Source organism: Artemia franciscana, chromosome 20 (assembly GCF_032884065.1).
Source record: "Artemia franciscana chromosome 20, ASM3288406v1, whole genome shotgun sequence".
In the NCBI taxonomy this organism is placed as follows: domain Eukaryota; kingdom Metazoa; phylum Arthropoda; class Branchiopoda; order Anostraca; family Artemiidae; genus Artemia; species Artemia franciscana.
The window spans coordinates 770268-796134 of record NC_088882.1 but is presented as its reverse complement, the minus strand read 5'-3'; the positions used below and the strand labels follow the sequence as shown (position 1 = coordinate 796134).

General features: G+C 34.5%; 1 protein-coding gene across 3 annotated transcripts in view; it reads right to left on the bottom strand.

Moving 5' to 3' along the window:
* The window catches only part of LOC136040247 (eukaryotic translation initiation factor 4E transporter-like), a 102490-nt gene that overhangs the window by 74271 nt on the left and 2352 nt on the right, over positions 1-25867 (bottom strand). For all 3 annotated transcript variants that reach the window (XR_010620651.1, XM_065724459.1, XM_065724458.1), the window contains exons 2-3: positions 19818-20285; positions 3511-3590 (exon numbers count right to left, since the gene is read on the bottom strand). Coding sequence is in view for 2 of the 3 variants with exons in the window: in XM_065724459.1 (XP_065580531.1) it covers positions 3511-3590; positions 19818-19928 (191 nt within the window). In the remaining variant the exon portion in view is untranslated. The remainder of the gene's footprint in view (positions 1-3510; positions 3591-19817; positions 20286-25867) is intronic.

The window sequence follows — 25867 nt, the reverse complement described above, 5'->3', positions numbered from 1 at the left end:
CAGTACCAACTTAGACTGAAAAAAAAACTAAAACTGAACATGCCAAAATTGCTTTCATCTAAATATTTACTGTTTTAAGTTTTCCAACTGAACTGGTTTAACTGACAAAAATAAGATAATATAACGACATAATTTAAATAATATAAGCAGAAACTTGGAACAAAGGTCGTTTAACTGGAAAAACAAGAATTCTTTTTCAAATGTACTAAGAACTTTAGCACAAAGAGGGAGGTGTTGGGGAGGAAGCACCCCCTTTATATACGTAATAGTTTGTAACAACATGATCTAATAATGACATTCTCCATTTTGAGGAGGAGGGAAAATCAAAAAAGAGATTGCAATATTATTTACTAGCAGGAAAGCCTGTCAGATATACGACATAAAAAAACATGTAGTCCCCAGAAAATATGCTGGAACCTGACATTACTTTCTATCGAAAGTTCATGCTTATTTACTGGGGCCCCAACAAATTCCATTACAAAGTTAGGAGGTGGAGAATCTCAGCGTGATCGGACAATTATTTACCCTTTATACCCCCTCATAGAAGTCAGCTTTTTTCTACCCAAAAACAACTTTTACCCAACAATGAAAATGCATATATCATAGACAAGAAAGCCTAATGTCAGACTAGAACATTGCAATCAACATCGGGAATCTAATGCTTTACCGTCTGCCAAAACCTGGTATGTACAGAAAAATTTGAATTTTAGTTAAAGATGGACCTCCCCTAATATCAGCAATCGAGTTCAATGGGACAGGAGGATAAGTCTCCGAAAGAAGGTTAGAATATTGGAAGCTAAAGTGACAAAAGTGATTAAGCATGGTTCTAAAACATGGGCCCTCCAAAACACGGAATAGGATTTGTTAGATGTCTTCCAGAGGAATTGTCTACAAATTGTTTTGGCTACCCCTCTGACTGACCGTATTTCAAACAGTACGACAAACGTGGTCCTATTCCTCTTTCTTTGGCTAATATAAGAGAAAGGTTGAGACGGCTAGGACACGTTCTGCAGTTGACAGATTGCCAAAGATCGTCCTTTTTGGCCAACCATCTAGGGCTAAACGAGAGGCGAGGGCTAAGGGCGTCCCTTAATGGGGTGGGAAGAGGTTGTAAGAAAATTGGGAGGGTGGGTTAGCCTCAGGCAGGTTGGTTTTGCAGTAAGGTGTTTGCAATAGTGTAGGTGTTTGATATTTCAAGTTTTTAAATTCATATTTTCTTGTTATGAAACATACCATGTCATAGGGGTTTTAAAAACAAAAATAGGAACACTTTTCTCAGTAAAACTCCTGAAGAAGAATGAAATTATACTGAAAAGCTAAAAATTATGTTTCGCATTATACCACGTTCACAAAGCTGGTACAAAACTTAATAAAAAGAAGGTACAAAAGTAAACCCACCAGTTTTGACCAAGTATTGAGCTATTCATCTCCCTTTTTCCCTTCTGACAATACCCTAGCCTTAATAAAGTTTGAAATGGCAGCAGCCCTTCTTTTATTTGGAGCGATTCCTATTGGTTTGAAGTTTCACTTGATTACTTATTTAACAAACTTAAGAGAGAAAACATGGGTATAATTTAATTAAAACAGTGGAGCAAAACAAAAGGAAAAAAACAACAAAACTTTAAATAATAAAGATTAAATTAAAACTTAATTGATTAAAACAGTAGAGCAGAAAAAAAGAAAAAAACTTTAAATAATAGAAATTAAATTTAAATTTCATTTAATTAAAACAGTGGAGCAAAACAAAAGGAAAGAAACAACAAAATTTTCAATAATAAAAATCAAATTTAAATTTAATTAATTAAAACAGTAAAGCAAAACAAAAGAAAAAAACTTTAAGTAATAGAAATTAAATTAAATTAATTAAAACAGTGGAGCAAAACAAAAGAAAAAAAATTAATGAGAAAAATCGGAGTATTTCGGTTCCACGTCCGGGAGCCTTCACCAACGGAAAAAAAGGAAAAAGAAATTTTTTATAGTTTTAGAATTGTTTTCAAAATTTATCATAATTATAATTTTTAAATCATCCAAAGAAAAAGACAAAACAACACACAAGAGAAAAAAGAAATAAATAAATAATACTCCCATCTAATAACTTCCAAAATACAGCAAACAGCTCATTTGCCAATTTAAAATTATACAGGAGAGATATCTGGTGTACTAGAGACATTTACAATGTTTGAAGTATTTTGGAAGTTATTAAGATGTGAGTTTAATTTATTTCTTTGTCTTTTTCTCTAGTATGATGTTCTGTCTTTTTCTTTGGAAGATTTAACTTTTTTTTAAATTCTTTTCCCCCTTCTTCCCGTTGATAAAGGCTACCAAACGTGGAGTTGAAACGTTCAGATTTTTATTATTTAAAGTTTTGTCGTTTTTTTTTCTTTGTTAATGTTTTGTTTTTTCCTTTGTTTTTTTTTCATTTCATTTAAATTATACCCATTTTGTCTCTCCTAAATTTGTAAATGGAAAAATACTGTGGTCTATCAAATTATTTATTACTTATTTAAGTTTCGCTTCATTTTTTTTAGGTTTGGTTTATTCATATTTTAATTTCTGTTATTTTAAAGTCTGACACGATTAAAAATTCACAACAACTCCTCAACTTATTAATTTTAGTATAATTATTAACTAAAATTATTAATTTTAATGTATATTTCTCTTAGGCTAATTTTCCAATTTAAGAGGACTTCAATTTGTTTTAAGTCAGAGTTTTTACATGATGATATTTCTGTCAGTTTCAGGTTTTACTTCTCAAAATTCTCTATTTACTTCTCAAAAAAATTAAAGTCTTTTTAAAATAAATATCAAAATAAAGAGACCCACCTAGTGCAACTGAAAAATCGTGAAGTATACTTTGAAGGACATTGACTCTGATAGGGGCAGGGAGCACAGGGACACTTCATCTTACCTCCAGTCAAAGCTCTAAACTGCAATGAAGGGGGAAAAGCGGAGATCATCTTCTAAGATCGGACCAAACAAATGATCCTTTAAAATCGCAAAATTCATGGCACCAGGCTAATACAAACTCAAGGCCTGATATACGACTAGTCAACTATTTCCTAAGTTTTCTCCTTCAATTTATGTTCGCTGGATTTTTTTTTAAATTTAAAGTGTTGAAACTCTCCCCCCCCCCCACCAAAAAACGAAAAGCATAATTTTGGGCCAACAAATTCCTTCTTTTGTTTCAGTTAACCCTCCTCACTCTCTCCGAAAAGAAAAAATATCCTGACATTTCCATAATACTTTGGCTGGGTATATTCAATAGTGTCTATTCACAAAAACGGAAGGTGGATGGGCAAACTTTATTAGAGGGACAGGGAGCAATTTAGCTGTTATTAAAAAAATCCAATGAAAATACCAAAGAAAGGTATTTTCAATGAAAATAAAAAATTAAATATATTTTTTTATCTTTGGACTTGGGTGGGTAAACAGTGTGGAGCGTATAGATGACAATGCATATTTTGAATTTGGGCCTGAATACAATTTTTAAGCCGAGATACCAATACTCACATGGCAGTGCAAAAGGGCTCATCCAAAAACAAAGGTCTCTTCAAAGACTCTGGTGCATTTTGAAGGTCCAATAATTCTTCCTGAAAAGAAATTGAAGCATTATAAAAAATAATCTGAAATACAAAAGACGAAATTGCCCAACCGTAGACTACACAGAATTATATCTCTTATGGTCACAGCTTAGATATACAATACAGTTATGAAAACCCCTATCTTGCCCATGAGAAGCTTTTGGTACAGAGCTCTGAACTTGGCGCCTCCTAGATCGTGCTACAACACTATAGGCGGGAACGCAATTTTTGTTTTGTTTGTCCAATTGCTCTGATCTTTTAGATTCAGACTGCCAATTTCATGTCTTCAGCCGCAGGCATTGCTACCGCGCACTGTGCCCCAAAAATAAATCGCGTTTTCATAACTGTATCACAAACAGTTCGTGGTAACGAAATGTAGTAAGGAGCGACCCGGCTCAAAAGTAAACGAAACTCTAAAAAACGGAATTTTGATGCTAAAAGATACATCAAAAGAATCGAATTTTCATGCTGATTCTAAATATATAAGTTTCATCAAATTTAATCTTTGTCATCAAAAGTTACGAGCCTGAGAAAATTTGCCTTATTTTGGAAAATTGCTTTTAATTGTTTTAAAAAGCAGAATTGTGGCAAAGAGTCAAACTTTAGCGTAAAGAGCGAGGGATTTCGGAGGGAAAAACCCATTTCATATACGGTGTAATTTCTGTTCGTTTTAAGTTTTAATGTCACTCCTTACTTTCAGTAAAAAAAACTAGTTTTTTTTATGTAATTTCTGAACGTTTTTGAATTAATGCACGTTTGATTTTGGCTCTCCACACATAAATTATTAAAATGAAATTTGCATAGTAATTCCTTTTTTGGGTAAATGGCTTTCTCTTAGTTTTGATCAGACGATTTTGAGGAATAAGGGATGGGGAAGGAGGCCTAGTTGCCATGCAAATTTTCGGTTACATAAAAAGGCAACTATAAATTTTAATTTTTAACGAATTTTTTTATTAGTAAAAAATATACATAACTTAAGAATTAACTTACGTAACAAACTTTTATATTCTTTAATTTTTATTATGTATATGAGGGGGTTTGTACCCTCGTTAATACCTCGTTCTTTACACTAAATCGTAAGTTTTGACCCAATTCTTTAAGAATGACCCCTGAATCAGAAAGGCCGTAGAATAAATAGTTGAAATTACTAAAAATGCTATAGCATAAAGAGCGAGGTATTTATCTCCTCCTAAATACCTCGCTCTTTATGCTAAAGTATTTTTAGAACCCCTCATATGCGTAATAATCTCTGTTCGTTTTAAGTTTCAATGCTACTCTTTACTTTCAATTGAAAAAACTTTTCCATGTTTATTTTTTCATTGTTTTTTTTTTTAATAGTAATTTTAGAAAATCCTGCGCCCTTTTCATTGAATTTCTGTTCCCCCATGACATATTTCTCCAAGGAAAGATCCTCCCACATAGCCCCCTCCCCTCAACAAAAAAAAATCCCCTGAAAACGACTGTACACTTCCCAATAACCATTATTATATGTAAACACTGGTCGAAGTTTGTAACTTGCAGCCACTTGCCCAGGGACTGTGGGGGAGTAAGTCATTCCCAAAGACATAGTTATTATGGTTTTTGACTATGCGAAACAAAATGGCTATCTCAAAATTTTGATCTGTTGATTTTGGAGAAAAATGAGCATGGGAGGGGACCAAGGTGCCCTCCAATTTTTTGGTCACTTAAAAAGGGCACTAGAACTTTTCATTTCCGTTACAATGAGCCCTCTTACGACATTCTAGGACCACTTGGTCGATACGATGACCCCTGGAGAAAAGAAAAGAAAAACAAACAAACAAATAAACACGCACCCGTGATTTGTCTTTTGGCAAAAAATACGAAATTCCACATTTCTGTAGATAGGAGCTTGGAAATTTTGCTGTAGGATTCTCTGATACGCCGAATGCGATGGTGTGATTTTCGTTAAGATTCTGTGACTTTTAGGGGGTGTTTTCCCCTATTTTCTAAAATAAGGCAAATTTTTTCAGGCTCGTAACTTTTGATAAAGACTAAATTTGATGAAACTTATATATTTAAAATCAATATGAAAATCTGATTCTTTTGATGTATATTTTAGCATCAAAATTCCGTTTTTAGAGTTTCGTTTACTATTGAGCCGGGTCGCTCCTTACTACAGTTCGTTACCATGAACTGTTTGATTAGAAATATTTACAAACAAAGCATAGACCGCCGCTCATATTTCGCATTCATCATCATTATCACTTATTTTAACCGACAAAGATAACACTATGAAAAAAAAACAAAACGAAAAATAGGGTCACACAATCTAGTCAACGTCCTTTGACACATAACTTTATTAAGATCTTTCATTTGTGAAGGCATATCTAAAAGCTCAAATTGTTCAACTATATCCCTATTACAGTATTTACCATATTTATTATGTACCATAGTACATAGTAATACCATATTTACTACAGTACCATATTTACCATAGTATCATATTTACTACGATAACCTATTTACCATAACTATATCCCTTTACCACCGCGGTAAATCAAGTAGTAAACTTGCAGCATTTAAAATATGCTACTCGAATTGTGGAGAGATACTTTTTCCTAAATAAATGTTAGGTACCGGACAGAAAAAGATTGCTGGCAAAGCAAAACTATGGCCCATCTGGAAAGACCTTCTCGATTATATCTACATTTGTTGGGTGACATCTTTCCATAAGCAAAATGAAGATTTTTAATTGCACTTTTGACTAAATGTGAACATGTAGAAGATAATGAACTACCAAGAGAGATACCAAGCCAAAGAGCATGGAAGAGAAATATTTTCAATAACTAATGAGGCTACAGTGTATTGGCTATTAAAACATATAAACTCACACTTTTGGAGATTAATAGAAAGTCCAATAGACTCAAGATATGACTTTAAATGAGAAAAATTTAACATAAACTTCTAAGACTCCGGCTTAACCGAAGGACATTATATGCATATGCAATATGCGATAACCAAACATCACCATAAAATACAGAACCTGAAAATAAGCGCAAGCAAGACGCTAGAAATTTAAAAATACTAAGGGACAAAACAGCGCCTTGGCGAACTCCTCTTCGTTTATTAATTTCTGCAGAAAGGTCTCCTTTCCATTTCAAACGAGTTTTAGCTGCAGAATACCAACATGATAGAATCGCCAGAAGTGACTTACTAATCCCAAAAGAAGCCAGGCAATAAAGGGTATTCAAATGTACAACATTATCAAAAGCGTCCGAAATATCGACCATAGCACAATAAAGAGGACTCTTAGACTTTATAGCATCTTTCATAAGACGGGCAAGAATATGATGAGCATGGCAGCAGCTGAAACCTTTGCGGAACCCGACCTCCATAGATGTGAAATCACACAACGAATTAATTTCGGGTATTAATAAATACTCAAATAGTTTACATAAAAAATACGACAGTGATAGGTCGATAATTGCTACAATTTTCAGGGTCTTTTCCTCGCTTCGGAAAAGTAGTGACAAAACCGACTAAAAAACTATCCAAACCATTGATTAGGCAAGGCATGATTGGAATAGTAATTGTAAATGGACAATAATATCAGGACAATCAAAAGAAAAATGACGAAAACAATCCCATTGCTATCCATAGTTGGAGACCGTTTAAATTTTTTAAGTGCAGACCGAATATCATCCAGATACAGTAAAATTTCAGATTGTCGAATACGGTAAGGTAGAAACGGTCTTAATTTCTCCCAATAACTGCCTGTAATTTACTGGACTACTGCACTGGAACCGCAGTATCCGCGGCAGCTTTAAGGCAAGCACTTAAGAAAGAGACACAATGACTAGAAAAATCATCTAAATTCAAATTACAAGCAACATCAGGAGAACACTTTTCACTACTAATTACTTTTGTCCATGAAGCTTTATCCCTAGGACTATCCCACGCATCTACACGAGCACGGCACAAACTACTTTTATAACCACGCTTAGATTTATGTTTGATCGCGAAGACTGCACCAGAAACAGGACGATCGCATGCAATCGACACGCACAGCCAGAATTTCACTTTGGATTTGGCACGATTCACTTCAGGATAGATGTTCCAAAAAGGTTTCATAGTACCGGATCCACTCCACTGAAATTGCAGTATCCACGGCAGCTTTAAGGCAGGCAACAATCTGGCAATAGTACTAGTTAAGATCAAGGCGAGAAGAATTCATGAGGACAGAAGTTTGCAGTAAATTATATGGCCCTTTAATGGTAGATAGCATTGCAGTTAAAGTCGCAATGAACAGAGTGCAATTGGCACTTTTCCAATTATAATTATAGAACCACTTAGATTTTGAAGGAGGAGATGCATACCAAGGACCACTTTAGAATCAGAGCAGGGTCAAGTTTTTCATCATCAACGTATAGAACAGAACCGATCAAGGAAGCACTAGATGGAATCACGTGATCCAAGTTGGATTTGAATCCACCTTTATTGTGAATATACGTGAAGGCTTGGTTTTTCAATGTGATATGATAGCCAAGGGGAAGCAATTCTAACAAAAGGGTCGATCTGCCTGAATCCTGATACAAATCACAGTTCAAGTCACCGGCCAGAAGCCAACTCAGATTCTTGGAGACTAGACTTTCTGAGAGTGACTTAAGACTGGAGCACCACTTGGCAAATGCAGATAGAGAACTATATTGCGGTGATGACAGGGAAAATAAACGTTGACAAGACAACATTATTGCTTTGGATTGCCAGGATGTTATCATCAGAATGAATCACACAAGATTTAGATGCACTGCGGAAAAAAGTTGCCATGCCACCTAAAGGTGGCCTTTCGTTTTTCTTGCCTCGCGGGGGAATAAATGGTGGGAGGGAGATCTCTTGAGATAGGAAATATTGAGCTTAGTAAGTAGATGCTCTCAAAGAAAAATAATGTCACTAGCTAGTATTTCATCTAGCAAGAGATCTTTGTCCTTCGTACCATTTATGTTCAGACACGAAAAGCTAACGTAAGTCATTTTAAAACTTTAGACATGGCTTTCTTTAGCACATCGCATCTCAAACTACATGACACATGATCTTTTCCACAGTTAGCACACTGAAGCGAAGCATTGCAAGGCATATCTTTAGTATTTATATGGGGGCCCGCACATCTGGAGCACTTCATTGCAGAGAGGCCAAACGGGCAATAGGCAACCATATGTCCGGTGCTTTGGCATCGTAAACAGCGCCTGGGTATTTCTTTGTAAACAGCGACTAAAAAAAAAAATTCGTGTCCAAGACAAAATCCCGAGTTAAGAGCACTATCACGGGCAGTCTGATCTAAAAACTGAAGCCGAAAGGCACGTTGAAGATCCGATTTGAGTATCCTTAACAAGTTGTGGGATTGCTGCTTCAAGATCGACAGAAGTAGTGCCACTAGGATCATTTCTCACTATACCAAGCGATTTTCAATCTATGACTTTTAGGAATAGTATTCAGCAAGTTGGACATGGCTGATGCGGCAAGAGATATTGCAGAACTTTTATCACAAGTGACCACGACCCAGTGCTTTCCATTAGGGTTAGGTTTTACTGGGACAATACCCTCATGGCCAGCGTTGAGCTCACATTACGTGAGAGCGGATCAGTGAGTCTGGGTGGTCGGTTTCTAAGGACAATGGCAAATGATGGTTTCATAGAGGTGGGTCTAGCGGTATTAGTTTCGGTGGGGCGGGGCAGATCAGCCCCAGGAGCGATTGAGCAATTAAGCAACTTCAATTGATCTAGACAAAGGCTTACTTTTGCATTGAGAGTTGCAAAAGCTGATGCCCGGGTGACAAGAACTTCACATGGCGTTATAATTACAGAAGATGGCACTTCGATATTCTCTGCGTAGCAGCGGGCAAGCGCAGCCATAATATCAGAAACTGAGCTTGTCTTAGCATTCGATCCCTGGCGCCGAGGCATAGCTTCAGTAGGAAAGCAATTCGTAAACAATAGTTTTTTCACTTCATTAATAGCCTCGGATTCAAAAAACTCTGTTGCGTGTTTCACAATCGTGGTGCTATCCTGCCTGCTATCAATATTGTGCTGAATAAAGTTAAAAACAGTTAAACTAAATACAATATATGTTTGTTCAAAATGTAATTACATACCTGAATCTAGGTTAGTAGCTCGTAATACTTTTAATCCGTATCAATGTTTTTTGAAACATTGAAATGGCAAAGAAAAGAATGGCAACTGAAGTAAAACAAGTCACTGAATTAATTGAGGTTTGAACGGAGTTTCAAGTTCAATTTAATCTCAAAAAAGGTGTTACCACTCTGAAGAATAAATGAAGAGTTATTTAAGTTAATTGTATTAACTTATTTAAATTGCAAACATGCAGTGCTCCCATGGCGTCAACTACAGAGTTTAGCTTGGTATACTCTTTGCACCTTATTCTTATACGGTGCATATGCGCTAAAGCATGGTTGTGGTTATTTATCAACCGTTATGTTACAAGATACGGTTTTTGGTGCATTCGTTGGGCTTTTTTAAATAAATAAATTGATTAAAAAGTTCAGTAGTTAATAGCCCTTTTTTCAGTTCTTCAGTTACAGACTTTCTTACAAAGGAAAATGTTTTACATGCTTCACACCGGAAACCGGAACAAACAGAACCGGAACTCCGTAGGCAATTTTTTTCCTGGTTTATGCTAATCACTAAAGATATAAATAAGAAAAAAGAAAGAAATAAATAAATATAGTCTGGAGTAAATAAACTAAGCACTTTGTGAAAAATTGACTAGGCTATATTTATTCATAAATCCGAAAGTAAAAAAACAAAACAAAACATTGTAGAATATCTACTCAAAGTGAAATTACCAACCAGCGAAGAGCATTTTGCTCTATGTTCTCTATAAACATCAAAGAACTGTCTGGCTGGGTGTATTAGGGCTGTGCCCCAGGGCTCTTTGTCATTCCACGTAAATTTCCCTCATTTATATCAACAATGAGAACCGGGAAATTCCGATAGTCGTTATGCTGCACTGCACTAACGAGTTATTGTTAGGTTTGACAATATTATATATTTGGATTTGACACACGAAGTCCCAGGGGCAAGCGTCATAAATTATGGAAATTACTCAATAATCACGATGAATTTTACCATAGAAAATAGGTAGGTGTATTTTTATCATTGGGTGTCAGATACACTTGGGACCCTCAGGAACCGTTCCCCTGAGTCATTGTTGAGAAAGAAAGGGTATTAGAGGGGCTTGTAATAGTAAAATGCGAACTCCGTTTTCAATAATGGCTGAGCTTCCAAAAAATGTGCTTTTTGTCAAAAACTACATTTTATTTTCCAATTATTCAAATGTAGGCATTTTAAATTGTAAATAAGATCGTCATCAAATAGGGTAAGAGGAATCGTGAGGAAAGTTTTAAGGGAAGTTAGAGCTTCCTGGGGGTGTAAAAAGGGGGTCTTTGAATAGATTGGGATGCAGGAGTATGCGTAGCTGTGTTGGCCTCAGGAGGCCTGGTGCTGCGGTGAGCTGCTAGTAGTAGTAGTGTCTCGATTGTGTGCTGCCAGTTCCGCTTTTTAAAGTGCTTATTATGATATACTACGAAGAGGGATTGGCTGTATACGAAATAGCAAACACAAGGAAAGTATTTTTTAACCACCCAAGTTACGTCTATAGTGAATGAATTATTAACCTTCCTTTTTTTACATGACATTCACGTTGATAGGCTTTAGGGTTTTTGCTCGTCCACTCGTTGAAAACTCCATTTTCACATTTTCACATTCACAGGCCTCGGTGCTCCAGGGCCCATGGGGGCCAAGCCAAGCCGAAGGTAAGGTATTGGAACTTCTGACTATTTTGGAAAGCACGGTCATCTTAAAATTCAGATCAAATTTCTTTGGAGGGTACGGGATGAGAAGGGAAAAGAAGAACAAGAGAGGGGGCCTATTTGTCCTCTAGTCACTTTTAAGAGTTAAAAAGGGCGCTACACCACCAATTTCCAATAGAATGATGCCCTTCCGAAGTTTCTACGACCATCCTTTCCATAGGAGATGGCTCTAGATTATCTGATCTTTGAACTATTTTTAACAAAACAGCTATCTCTAAATTTCTATCGTATACATTTTAGGGAAAAGCTGGGGTTGGGGGCTAGTTGCCCTCCGACACCTTTTGACTCTTAAAAAGGGCCCTAGAACTTCTGATTTCCCGTCCTTTGGGAGGGGAATTTCACTCAATTTCCAATCGAGTGATGCCCTTCCAAAGTTCCTACAACCATCCCTTCCATATAAAATGGCTCTAGATATCTGATCCCTGAACTATTTTTAGCTAAATGGCTATCTTAAGTTTTTATCAGATGCATTTAGGAAAAAAAGGTGTGAAGGAGGGGCTAGTTGACCTCCGATCACTTTTGACTTTTAAAAAGGACACTAGAACTTGCAATTTCCAACGGAATGATCCCCCTCTAAAGTTTATTCGACCATCCCTTCCATAAAAAGCCTTATATGCCCCCTGGATATAACTTACTACAACTCCCGGGCTCTGAGGAGCAGTGACGACCACGTAGTTTTGTTATCTGATCATTGAGCTATTTTCAACAAAAAAGCTATCTCTAAATTTTTATCGGATAAATTTTAGGGAAAAGCTGGGGTTGGGGGCTAGTTGCCCTCTGACCCCTTTTGACTCTTAAAAAGGGCCCTAGAACTTCTGATTTCCCCTCCTTTGGGAAGGGAATTTCACTCAATTTCCAACCGAGTGATGCCCTTCCAAAGTTTCTAAAGACCATCCCTTCCATATGAAATGGCTCTAGATTATCTGATATTTGAACTATTTTTAGCTAAATGGCTATCTTAAGTTTTTATTGGATGCATTTAGGAAAAAAAGGTTTGGGGGAGGGGCTAGTTGACCTCCGATCGCTTTTGACCTTTTAAAAAGGGCACTAGAACTTCCAATTTCCAATCGAATGAGCCCCTCAAAAGTTTATTCGACCATAACTTCCATAAAGTCTTATGTGCCCCCTGGACATAACTTACAACAATTGCTCCCAGGCTCTGAGGAGTTGTGTCGACCACGTAGTTTTTGTTATCTGATCATTGAGCTATTTTCAGCAAAATAGCTATCTCTAAATTTTTATCGGACACATTTGGGAAAGGGGTGGGGTTGGGGGCTAGTTGCCCTTCAACCCCTTTTGTCTCTTAAAAAGGGCACTAGAACTTCTGATTTCCAATCAAATGAGCCGCCTCCAAAATTTATACGACCCCCTTTCCAAATGAAGTACCACTCAATTTTGTCTTAACTTGAATACATACTTGATGAGATTCAGGGGCACCAATTCACAAAAATTGATAGGGAGAGGCACTGTTTTTTTCAATAAAAGCACAAATAGGGTATTTTTAAAATATCGGCACCCTTGTTGAGTTTGTACTGCTGAGTTTTCATACACTGTAAGTCTATGAACAAATTTTTTGCTGTTACTGCAACAAAGGTTGCAGCACTTGGTAGCAAGACTGTTGCAATAGTTGGGATTATGTCGCAACAAGAATTTTGCGAAGGTTCAATCGCCATACCAGGCATTTTTTTACAACGGTAGGTAGCAAGCCAGTCACCAAAGTAAGCATTTCGCGACAGTTAAGATTATGTCGCAACAAAGGTTGCAACAGTTCAATCACCAGGTATACTTTACAACTATAGGTAGCAAGCCTGTTGCAATAGTAGGGATTATGTCGCAACAAGCCTGACACCAAAGCAAGCCTGCTGCGACAGTTGGGATTATGTCACAACAACTATGTTGCGACAGTTCAGTCACCAGGGATATATGACAACGATAGGTAGCAATCATGGTACCAAAGTAAGCATGTTGCGATAGTCGGTATTCTGTCGAAACAAAGGTGGCATCTCGTCAATACCTCGCTTTTTACACTAAAGCTTGAATTTTATCCCAAATCTTTAAGAATGACCCCTGAATCACAAAGGCCCTAAAATAAATAACTGAAATTACTAAAAAGACTTGAGCGTAAAGAGCATGGTACTGTGGAGAAGAAGATCCCCTTTATAAACGTAATATTTTAAGTTCGTTTTAAGTTTTATTGCTACTCATTACTTCCAGGAGATTTTTTTTTATTTAGTTCCTCGTTTTTTTTTAATGCTAGAAAATCCTGCGCCCCCTTCATGGAAATTCTCTTCCCCCATGATGAATTCCTCCATGGAAAGATCCTCCCACGTCACCCCTCCCCCAACCCACTCCCACCCCATTGCGAAAAAGTCCCCCTGAAAACGTCTATACACTTCACAATAACCATTACTATATGTAAACAAAGGTCAAATTGTAATTTGTAGCCCCTCCCTCAGGAACTGTGATGGATTAAGTCGTCCCCAAAGACATGGTTATTTAAAACCATGGCTATTTAAAAAAAATATAGATTTTTAACCGAGAACTTTTATTGTAAGTGTTTTATTGTTTGTTATTTTCTTTGCTAAAGACAACCCTTAGATATATGGCCGAAATATTCAAATAGGTTTTGTTGGTTCACTGGCTTGGAAAAAAAAGTCCTCATTATTCTCTCTTCTGTAGTTGTAAAAAAATACAAAATTCCACATTTTTGGAGATATGAGCTTGAAACTTTAGCAGTAGGGTTCTCTGATACGCTGAATCTGATGGTGTAACTTTCGTTAAGATTATATGACTTTTAGGGGGGGGGGTTTCCCCCAATTTTCTAAAATAAGGCAAATTTTCTCAGGCTCGTAACTTTTGATGGGTAAGACTAAACTTGACGAAACTTATATATTTAAAATCAGCATTAAAATGTGATTCTTTTGATGTAACTATTGGTATCAAGATTCCGTTTTTTAGAGTTTCGGTTACTATTGAGCCGGGTCGCTCCGACCCGGTATTTTATTTACCAATTTCTTAAAGGAGATTTGCTGCATGAAATATGTCAGATTGCGTGTACCTGAGCATGAAATTTGAAAGCTGTGGTGTAACCTAGGGAAACCTTTCCCCCTAAAGGAAAAGATTGGGTTATTTATGAACAGCCTTTTTAGTACCAAAAACATAGAGTATGAATATGTCAGATTGCGTGGAACTGAGCATGAAATTTGAAAGCTGTGGTGTAATCTAGGGAAACCTTTCCCCCTGAAGGAAAAGATTGGGTTATTTATGAACAGCCTTTTTAGTACCAAAAACATAGAGTATGATTATGTCAGATTGCGAGTACCTGAGCATGAAATTTGAAAGCTGTGGTATAACCTAGGGAAACCTTTCCCCCTAAAGGAAAAGATTGGGTTATTTATGAACAGCCTTTTTAGTACCAAAAACATAGAGTATGAATATGTCAGATTGCGTGTACCTGAGCATGAAATTTGAAAGCTGTGGTGTAATCTAGGGAAACCTTTCCCCCTAAAGGAAAAGATTGGGTTATTTATGAACAGCCTTTTTAGTACCAAAAACATAAGAGTATGAATATGTCAGATTGCGAGTACCTGAGCATGAAATTTGAAAGCTGTGGTGTAATCTAGGGAAACCTTTCCCCCGAAAGGAAAAGATTGGGTTATTTATGAACAGCCTTTTTAGTACCAAAAACATGGAGTATAAATATGTCAGATTGCGTGTACCTGAGCATGAAATTTGAAAGCTGTGGTGTAATCTAGGGAAACCTTTCCCCCTAAAGGAAAAGATTGGGTTATTTATGAACAGCCTTTTTAGTACCAAAAACATAGAGTATAATTATGTCAGATTGCGTGTACCTGAGCATGAAATTTGAATCTGTGGTGTCAACTAGGGAAACATTTCCCCCTAAAGGAAAAGCTTGGGTTATTTATGAACAGCCTTTTTAGTACCAAAAACATAGAGTATGAAGTCTGAACTGACTATGTGGAATTATGTCACCATATTTGTCTTAGACAATCAGAAAAACCGAGGAATTCAATTTTAAATGCAAAAGTCTCCATATGTAGTTATAGTTTTGGTCGCAAGGTTAATGTTTGAATTTTCACGGGCGAAAAGCATTTTCAACTTTCAACTAAATAGTTTAACGTATCTATTTTCACAGTCAACGTGGCAACGCTGGCAAACGTATTATTCCCCTAGAGACCACACAATGCTGAAACAACCAAAGGAAAAACCTTTAAAAAATTCGGTTTTCAGCACTTTAAAAAATTCGGTTCCTTAGCACTTAAAAAAGCAGAGCTATTGACTCGGTTATAAGCTATAACCGCCTCGAACACCAACTCCATACATTTTCAATATACCAACTCTGACTCCATTCAGGGACAATCTACAACACCGACTAAACAGTCACAGCCCTGTTGTAAAACTTCACTGAACTAGATTTTATAAGTTATAACTGGCTTCAGACATTTTGACTGTTGCGACTCCAACTCCGACTCCATTCAGTAAAAACTTGCAAAGACTCCCGACTCCAAAGCCTTCTTTTAAGGCTTCACTAAACTAGATTTTATAAATTATAACCGGCTTCAGACATTTTGAATGTTGCGACTCCAACTCTGACTCCATTCAGTAAAAATTTGCAAAAACTCCCGACTCCACAGCCTTCTTTTAAAGCTTCACTGAGCTAGAATTTATAAGTTATAACCGGTTCAAGACATTTCCAATATAGCAACTCCAACTCCAAGTCCATTCAGCAAAATTTACAAAAACTCCCGACTCCACAACCCCATTTGTAAAGTTTCATTTGAACGAGATTTTATAAGTTATAACCGGCTCCAGACATTTTCAATGTTGCGACTCCAACTCCGACTCCATTAGCAAAATTTACAAAAACTCCCGACCCCAGGGCCTTGTTTTAAAGCTTTATTTAACTAGATTTCATAAATTACAAGCTGACTCAATCTCCAGGCGCATTCAATATACCAACTAAACTCCAACTCCAATCAGCAAAAATTTACTAAAACTCCCGACTTCACAGTCCTGTTTAAAACTTCATTTAACTAGACTTTATAAGTTATAACCAACTCCGACTTTAATTCTGACACCATTCAGCAACTTGGTTATAGAATTCTATGAAGATACACAAAGGCTGGGTCATCTTAAGAGGGGGCTTAAACGATTTTTTTCAGGGGAGGGGGCAGGTCCAACCCTTGCAGAAAAAGTTAGAGAAAAATACTAAGTAATCATGAATGATCTTACGCCCATGTTGATGGTAATAAACACAATTCAACAATAATAGATTACTAGTTGCAAAATGATAACTATAATTCCACTATAGTCGATTTTTCTTAGACAACCTACATTCAGCTTGTTTGCCTCAACTGATTTATCAATTACACAAAAGAAAAAACAATTCAACTTTCAATTGTCTCAAAATAATTACAGAAAGAATTATAATAGGATTGTCATTACTTTTTTTGGACAAAAATATTTGTATATGAATTTTATAAATCGCATTTACTGCAATTAATTTATCAAGACAAGGACTTACATTTACATTAAGTTTTTAGAGATTATATTAGCTTGGCGCGAAGGAGTATTTCGACTATGGATACTAAAAGAAAAATAAAAATAAAAAGGATTGTCATTACTTTTCTTGGACAAAAATATTTGTATATGAATTTTATAAATCGCGTTTACTGCAATTAATTTATCAATTGGATAAGAGGAAAACTTAAAAAAATCCCTTAAAAAATACATTCATCAACTGAAAAGCCTATCCCTATTTCAGAATAATTTCTTTAATTATAGTAACTTTCTTTTCAAAAAGCATCTCTCTTTTTCCATTGTGCGAAGTGTGCTAGGAAAGCTCAATTTGAGCTAAATTGTGTCAATTTGAGCTCAAGTGCTATGACGCCATAGCACTTAGACAAGGACTTACATTTATATGAAGTTTTTGGAGATCATATTAGCTTGGCGCGAAGGAGTATTTCGACTATGGCTACTAAAAGAAAAAGAAAAAGGATTGTCATTACTTTTCTTAGACAAAAATATTTGTATATGAGTTTTATATATCGCGTTTACTGCAATTAATTTATCAATTGGATAAGAGGAAAACTTAAAAAAATCCCTTAGAAAATACATTCATCAACTGAAAAGCCTATCCCTATTTCAGAATATTTCTAAATTTTTTCAGAAAAAAAGAAAAAAAAACTGCTTGATGATACACTATTTCTGGAAATAGTCACCTTTCCAGTGATACTGATCTACAGTTTTGACAACATTTCAAGAAATGTTTACTTCAGAGCTTAGAAAAAGATTTGACAATCATCAAGAAAGTTTATTTTTCTTCCTGCACAAAAATGTGATTACTGCTGCAGTTTGTGATCAAGTGTGATCACTGCTCCACTTTTTGAGCACTTTCAACAAGAAGACTCATTATTTTCCTGAAGTATAAAAAAAATCATGTTTTGTTATGAAGCTTTAGCAAGAGACTGCTGGCCTTTGTGTTCAGTGTGATCACTGCTGCACTTTGTGAGCAGTTTCACATGAAAACTCAATATTTTTCTGAAGTATAAAAGGATCATGTTTTGGTATGAAGCTTTAATATGAGACTGCTGCACTTTGTGTTCAGTGTGATCACAGCTGCACTTTGTGAGCAGTTTCACACGAAAACTCAATATTTTTCTGAAGTATAAAAGGATCATGTTTTGGTATGAAGCTTTAGCAAGAGACTGCTGCCCTTTGTGTTCAGTGCGATCACTGCTGCATTTTGTGAGCAGTTTCACATGAAAACTTACTATTTTTCTGAAGTATAAAGGGATCATGTTTTGGTATGAAGCTTTAGCAAGAGACTGCTGCCCTTTGTGTTCGTGTGATCACTGCTGCACTTTGTGAGCAGTTTCACATGAAAACTCAATATTTTTCTGAAGTATAAAAGGATCATGTTTTGGTATGAAGCTTTAGCAAGAGACTGCTGCCCTTTGTGTTCAGTGTGATCACTGCTGCACTTTGGAGCAGTTTCACATGAAAACTCAATATTTTTCTGAAGTATAAAAGGATCATGTTTTGGTGTGAAGCTTTAGTATGAGACTGTTGCACTTTGTGATCAGTGTGATCACTCCTGCATTTCGTGAGCGCTTTCAAATGAAAACTCAACACTCTTTCTTAAGTGTGCAGAAATAATGTTGGCTTGGCTCCAAAAAAAAAACTAGCTGATGATGCACTATTTCTGCAATAGATCTTAAAAAAATTGCATTTATTTTTTGAAAATTGTAAAAAAAAAAATAGTATTTAGAATGAAGACAAGAGTTGAGGAAGGGGCAGCCCCATCATATATGGAATAATTTATTTTCGTTTTCAGTTTTAATGTTGCTTCTTACTTTTCAGTTATAAAAAATCTTAAATTTAATAGCTGACCATATGAAATAGCTTTTCACACGTAAATTGTGAAAAAAATTCAATTTTTTTTTTAAAGAGGAAAAAATTTCAATTAATTTTTTTTTCTCAATTGTGAAAAAATTTCTCCTCAAAAATTCCCCTCTAATAGAAAATTTGCCCTTTGGAAAAATCCCCCTTCAAAAAATACCCGTATATTTGCCAATAGCAAACATTACCTGTAAACAATGGGCAAATTTCACAAGTTATAGCCCTCTCCAAAATGACAACAGGGAATCATGTCACCCCAAAAGGCGTAGTTATTGGATTTTTCATCAGCACCAAACAAAATGGCAACCTCAAACCCCTTGATCAGATGTCTTTGAGGAAAAAAGGACGAGAAAGAGGGGGGTAGTGGCCCTCCAATACTTTTGGTCGCTTAGAGAGGGCACTAGAATTTCTTTATTTATGTTTGAATGAGCCCTTCTTTATTTATGTTTGGATGAGCCCTTTCTCGATGTTTTTGCACAATTTGTTTGATACTATCACCCCTTGAAAAAAAATTTACAATTCAAAATTCTACAGAGAACACCAAAATTCGACATTTTTATAGATTGGAGCATGATATTGATGATATCCAGAGATTGATGATGTAATTTTCATTAAGATTGCTTGACTTTTTTGGGGTGTTTCCCCTCTTTTTTTGAAAATTCAGCAAGTTTTCTCAGACTTGTAGCTTTTGATGGGTAACACTAAACATAATGAACTTATATATTTGGAATCAGCACAAAAATTAAATTTTTATGTATCTATTCTCATCCAAATTCTTTTTTTTTAGGGATTTGATTACTATTGGGCCAAGTTGAACTTTACTTAGAGTTTGATACTATGAACTATTTGAAACCCAATGCCTGTTTGGTTCTTTGTCCTGTTGGACTAAAAATAAGCTAAACTAATAAAGCTAGACAAAAAAAAATCATATTAACAATAATGGAACTACATATATAAAAAAAACTTACGATTGTATACTGATATTTGATGACTTTTGGAGAAGAAGTAGCAACACATTTTTCCTCTTCAAAATGAACTGAAGGCACAATTTGAGGCTCCTCAACCCCAGTATCTGTCATCTTTCACTTGATTTAGTAAATGCAAAACACAATTTGAAATTGAAGGTCCTGCACTATTTTGCGTTATACTAAATAATATCCTACTTAATTTATCACAACATTCGATTTCAAGGTACTTCTGCTTGACAATCAACTGGGTTGAATTTATAAAAAAAATAATAAGAAGATCACAGATTTTTTACAGTAGTAACACTTAAAAAAACAAAATTTGTACTTTTGAACTGGAATAGACTTTCCAGAAAGTTTCTGATTTGAGTCCCTGAGTTTATGCTACAAAACTATAAAAATGAGATCCAAATAATAACAGATTCCTTCAAAAACACTTGGTAGGTCACACAATATTCCTCACAAATGAATCTGAAACAAGAAACAATTGTTTATTATATATTTTCAATAAAAAAACATAATTGTACCATACTATACAGATTAATGCTAGAATCATTCTAGATATGTTGATAATAATAGGAGCAGGGGTCATTTGCCCCATCCTAGTTTTTGAAAAATCTCTTATTATTTAAAAAAAATTGAAGAAACAACAAAATTAACTTCTTCTATATTGTCATGAACTGATGCTACTGATTAGGATACCAATTACATCATAAGAATTTTCTTTTTGCATCATGTCCCAAAAAAAAAACAGTAAAATGCAAATAATAATATGAAACCTTTTTTTTTAATTATTCACACTCAATTGAACTGGTAAATATATATTACTATTATTATTTATATATAAAAAAATGAAGAATAAGAAGAAAAATTAACCCAAATGACTTTTCATTTATCTTTCGAATATCCTGATGGAGTGGAAATCTCTGATATTCTTCAGTAGGGAGTTCCAAATCCTATTAAATGCGTATATAGGGCTAAAATCTACCTCGTGGTTGGAGTTCTAATGACCAATAAAACTTCAGAGTTAGGAGTTCCATGAAGATTTACACATACTCGGGGTTGTAAAAATTTTGAAAAACAAGAGGGAACTTGACCATGAAGATATTTATGAATGAAAATAGCATAAGATAGGAAATACTGTGGACAGAAGTTAAGGAGGGAATTTGTTGACGTATTATTCGTATCTGAAACTGATTGACGGGCCTTTTCACGAAGAAGAGAAAGTGGTTTTAATAGGGATGGGAAAGTACTCATCCAAACAATAGAACAGTAATTTATGTACGGCTGTATGAGAGAATTATAAAGAAGCTTTAAAATACATCCAAGATATATATATATATATATATATATATATATATATATATATATATATATATATATATTTATATATATATATATATATATATATATATATATATATATATATATATATATATATAAATATATATATATATATATATATATATATATATATATATATATATATATATATATATATATATATATATATATATATATATATTTATATATATATATATATATATATATATATATATATATATATATATATATATATATATATATATATATATATATATATATATATATATATATATATATATATATATATATGATATAATAGCTTATGTATCATACATAAGTTTCTTGAAAGTTTTAGTTAGAGAAGAATAATATGGTTTTTAAATGAAAGATTCTCATCAACAAGGACTTCTAGAAACCTAACAAACCTATTTTGTGATGTAGAAATAATATCTTTAGAACTCAGAATAATATTCAAGCCAGGATATTGAAAGCCAATTCTAGAAAAAAAAAACAAAAATTGAGACTTGGAAACATTTAGAGCAAGACAATTTGCTTCAAAGTACTCACAAGTTATGCCCGTCAGTGTTTGAAGCATTATTACCAAATTGTGTTGATTTCGCTTGGTACAAACAAGCGTACTATCATCAGCCAATGCAAATAAATCAACATTTTGTTCAATATATATTGAATTAGGATGCTGCAACTCATCTGGGTGACATATATTGCAACAAATCGACCTTGGAGCATCTCTTATGGCCCAATATAAGTCATTAGCATATACAATGTAAAGCAAAGGACCAAGGATAGACCTTTGTGGAGTTCCAAAGTCAACTTTAGGCTTAATATCAGACCCTGGATCAAAAGAAACCGGCCATGAAGATAAGATTGCAACCATTTTAATGCTTCTCCCTGAACACCAAAATGCGAAAATTTTACAAGAATAATATCATGGGACTTAGAGTCAAAAGCTTTTCTCACATCCAAAAAAAAATGTCGCTGACGCTTTCTTCAAGTCTAAAGTATTATTAACAAAATTGAGAAGGCCAATACAAGCCTGTTCAGTAGAATGCTTTGGACGAAACCCAAACTGATGCTCATGAAAAAATTTCTTCGCTGCAAAGAAATCTGCCAAACGAGAATGGTATGGTTTTTCAAAAATCTTTGAAAATGTAGAAAGAAGGGAAATAGGCTGGTAATTTGAAGGATGACTCTTGCTACCATCTTCGTGGATGACGATTATACACGTGGACTTCAGTGACTGAGAGAAAACTCCACGTTCAAAAGACCTATTAATTAGTTTTGTTAGCAGAGTCACTATTGCTGGGAGAATAGACTTTATTACTCAAGTGGGTACTAAATCAGGCCTTGAAGAAGATGATGTCTTTAAATTAGAAACTATCTGAGAAACCTCTATTTCTGTTACTTGTTCAAGCACAAAAGATTTGTGGCAAGAAGGATCCAAATATCTAGTAAAATCACTATTAGATCTTGATTCAGATACAGAATTAGCTTTCAAACAACCAATTGAAGCAAAACACGATGTAAATTCCCGCTTTTTTTCTTCTTCTTTATCAATATCCTTTCTGTCTAGCTTTAGTTTCGTTGGTAATGATGGAGGCAAATTACCAGGCTTAACAACTGAATTTATAATCATCCATGTTTTTTTTTTATCTTTCCCACACTCTGAAAATTTTCTATGATAATAATCTGTTTTAACCCTATTTGTTGCTGACTTAGATATATTTCGATACTCCTTAAACAATGATGTCGCTCAGGTGTAGGATAATTCCTGTAAACTTTCCAAAATATAATATCAAGAAAATGTGTAATTCGTTGGAAGAAAAAGAAACTTTTGTCCCACCACCTGAACAATTAACAAATCTACAACCCAGATTGTCATGTTAAACTTTGCCAATAAGAGGAGCTGAAGTACAATGCATTTGCAAATTTTCTGAAGTAATGAAAATACAAAATGAGAAAGAAAGAAAAAAGGCGCTAGAAGATAAGCAACAGCTCAGTTAACACGTGTAAAAATTGAAAAATGGTAATTGGGTTTGGGATTTTGACATGGATAAGGTCATCAATGCTTACCATGCCTTTGTTAAAATAAAAATTAAGTTTCAGCAAAGTGTATTTCACAATGGCAAAAGACAAGCTGAGACAAAAGTTGACATTCAAAATCTTATAAATGCTTCAAGCAATCAGATAGCTATAAATAATGACATTAGAGTTTATGAGGACGTTTGCCAAGAACATGATAGTGCATCAGCCTCTGTTAAAAAACAAAGGTTTGGCATTATCTTTTTCATAATGACAAAAGACAAGACAAGCCAAGGAAAAACTTAAGGGTCCAATAACAAAAAAAAAATGTAATTTACAAAAGCACTAATTTTAATTTAAGGTCATTCAAAATGTTTAAGAGGTTGATTAATGAAAACAAAGCACAGATAAATGTGATTAAAAAACTAGTGAAAGTGAGAATCACAATAGCTTAAGGGAAAAGCCATGGAACAAGGGAGAGCAAGAATCACATTGTTCATAAGCGAAATTTCGAACAGTGATATGTGGCTGGAAACTGGAAAAGACGTATTTGTTATCTATAACACATTACGAAAAAACATGAGACGATGTATGAATCTTAACTGCTAAGGGAAAAGGCATGGATAAAACTTTCTGAAGTAAAGATGAATAAAAATGGACAATGAAATCTAACTGCTTAATAGTAGCAATGCTACAAGACAGTTTTCAAGTTGTTGGCAGATTTAGTCTGAAAATACCATTTTTACATATAAAAATAATTTCTGCTCAAAGAAAAGCTGTTAAAACACAAGTTGTGCTCTACCATGCAAAAAGTGGGGTAGCATAATAGTAATGTTGCTTGGGAGTTTTCATGGTCTAATAAAATTTGTTGGCAGATTTTGTCTAAAAGTACCAGTGCTTCCACTATCCCAAAATTTTTGAGCATTTCCCCAAAACTCTGTCTTCTTGAATAAAATCAGTTCCTCAAAAATCCCCTTTTGTTTAGGGTTGCCACCCTTAGCGACATCATTAGTGACAACCCACCCCTAGTAACTATAACTTTCACTTAACTTGACAATTTTTTTTTACCACTTTCTAAAGTTTGTGTCTCAAATATTTATTACATATCAAAAAAAGGACATAGATAATTGAATTACTGACATTTCTTTATATACTAGTAAAAGCATAAAGTTTTTATGATATTACCATTTCATCAATTCTCTTGTGACTCCTGGTATAGAATTTCATTTGAACATGTTGACGTTAACTGTTATTATGAGCATTAATGAAAAGAGATTCATTTTAGACAGCTAAAGCATGAGTTTAAATTTTGTTTCTTTTGCTATTCAGTTTGATTGTCAAAGGTCTGAAAATATAAGAAAGTTAGAATAAAAATTATTCTAAAACGAAAAAGGGATCAAGCATGGTAGCTATGCAGAGAGGGGAGGGGAGAACTCGTGATGGATTTAAAGATATTTTCATTATAAAACCTTGGTTAGATGAACATACCACGAGACCTCTTTTTTATGCTCTTTCAAAATATAACCATCAATTTACTCAGAAATTAAATGGACCCTTTAAGATGATGCCTTATCTCTTATTTTCTGCAATTTAGTTTGAGTCTTATTTTCTTTTACTCTAGGGTTTGGGCATAATATATTAATCTTAAATACATAATAATTGAATGCATGATAGATTAAAGGGTACTTATGTATTATACCGCCAACACTCAGGTTTACCCTGGGTAAAACTCAAGTACAAACTGGTTTTATCTGTCTGTATTAAGAAGCAATTAGCTTATGCTCAGTGGAAAGCAAGTGGCAGGTGACAGAATACATTGGAATTATACAATTTGGGATATATATTTGTAAACTATTGGTTTAGATTAGTTTAGGTCAGCCTCCCCTCTCTAATATGCAAATATATAGCCCAAATTTGTTTCTAAAATATTATATTTTCATCAAATTCCGTTATTTTGCTTTAGGATTAACCTAACTTCACTTCTTGAGTGTTGGCAGTATAATATATAAGTACTGACTAAAGGCATCAATCTTTTTGCCAGGAGTCTTTACCATTAAAAAATTTGTTAAATTTTGCTTAATTTGATATGTAAAAATCAAGTACTTTTTATTCCTTGATAATTTTATTTTGCATATAACCTTTTATCTTTAAATGTGTTCCCCTCCTCCTCTTTCCTTCACCTTTCCTACTCCAGTGCCCTCCTAGCTGCAAATTTTTGGCATGCGTCCATTTTTGATTGAGTGGTTCAACTGGAGTCTAGGATCTTTTTATGGTCTAGGAAAGTTGTTAAGTAAGTGAATACAATTTTACTGAGTAGATATTCTGCTCAAATTAGGGCATTGGAATTTTTTTTAAATACCTAGGCCTGCTTCCACAGCCTCTAGTGCATGAGCAATTATTAACCCTGTATGTAGGCTAATCCTTGAGATAAAAACAATAGAATTAAAAAAAAAAATGTGGCAGAATTGTATTTGCCATTCAAAACTTTTCTTAAATATAATCTTGTTACCATAAAATTGCAGCCCCTCTGCTCTTAATAAGAAAAAATTAAACTACAGATTATATTCAAATTCAGGGAATAGTTGAATAGAATGGAAGCAACCCCAAAACATGGTTCATAATAAATTGCATAATATAGCTGAAAGTAAAAATTTGGTTATTATTCCCAGATTGTTTTCTTGTAAACT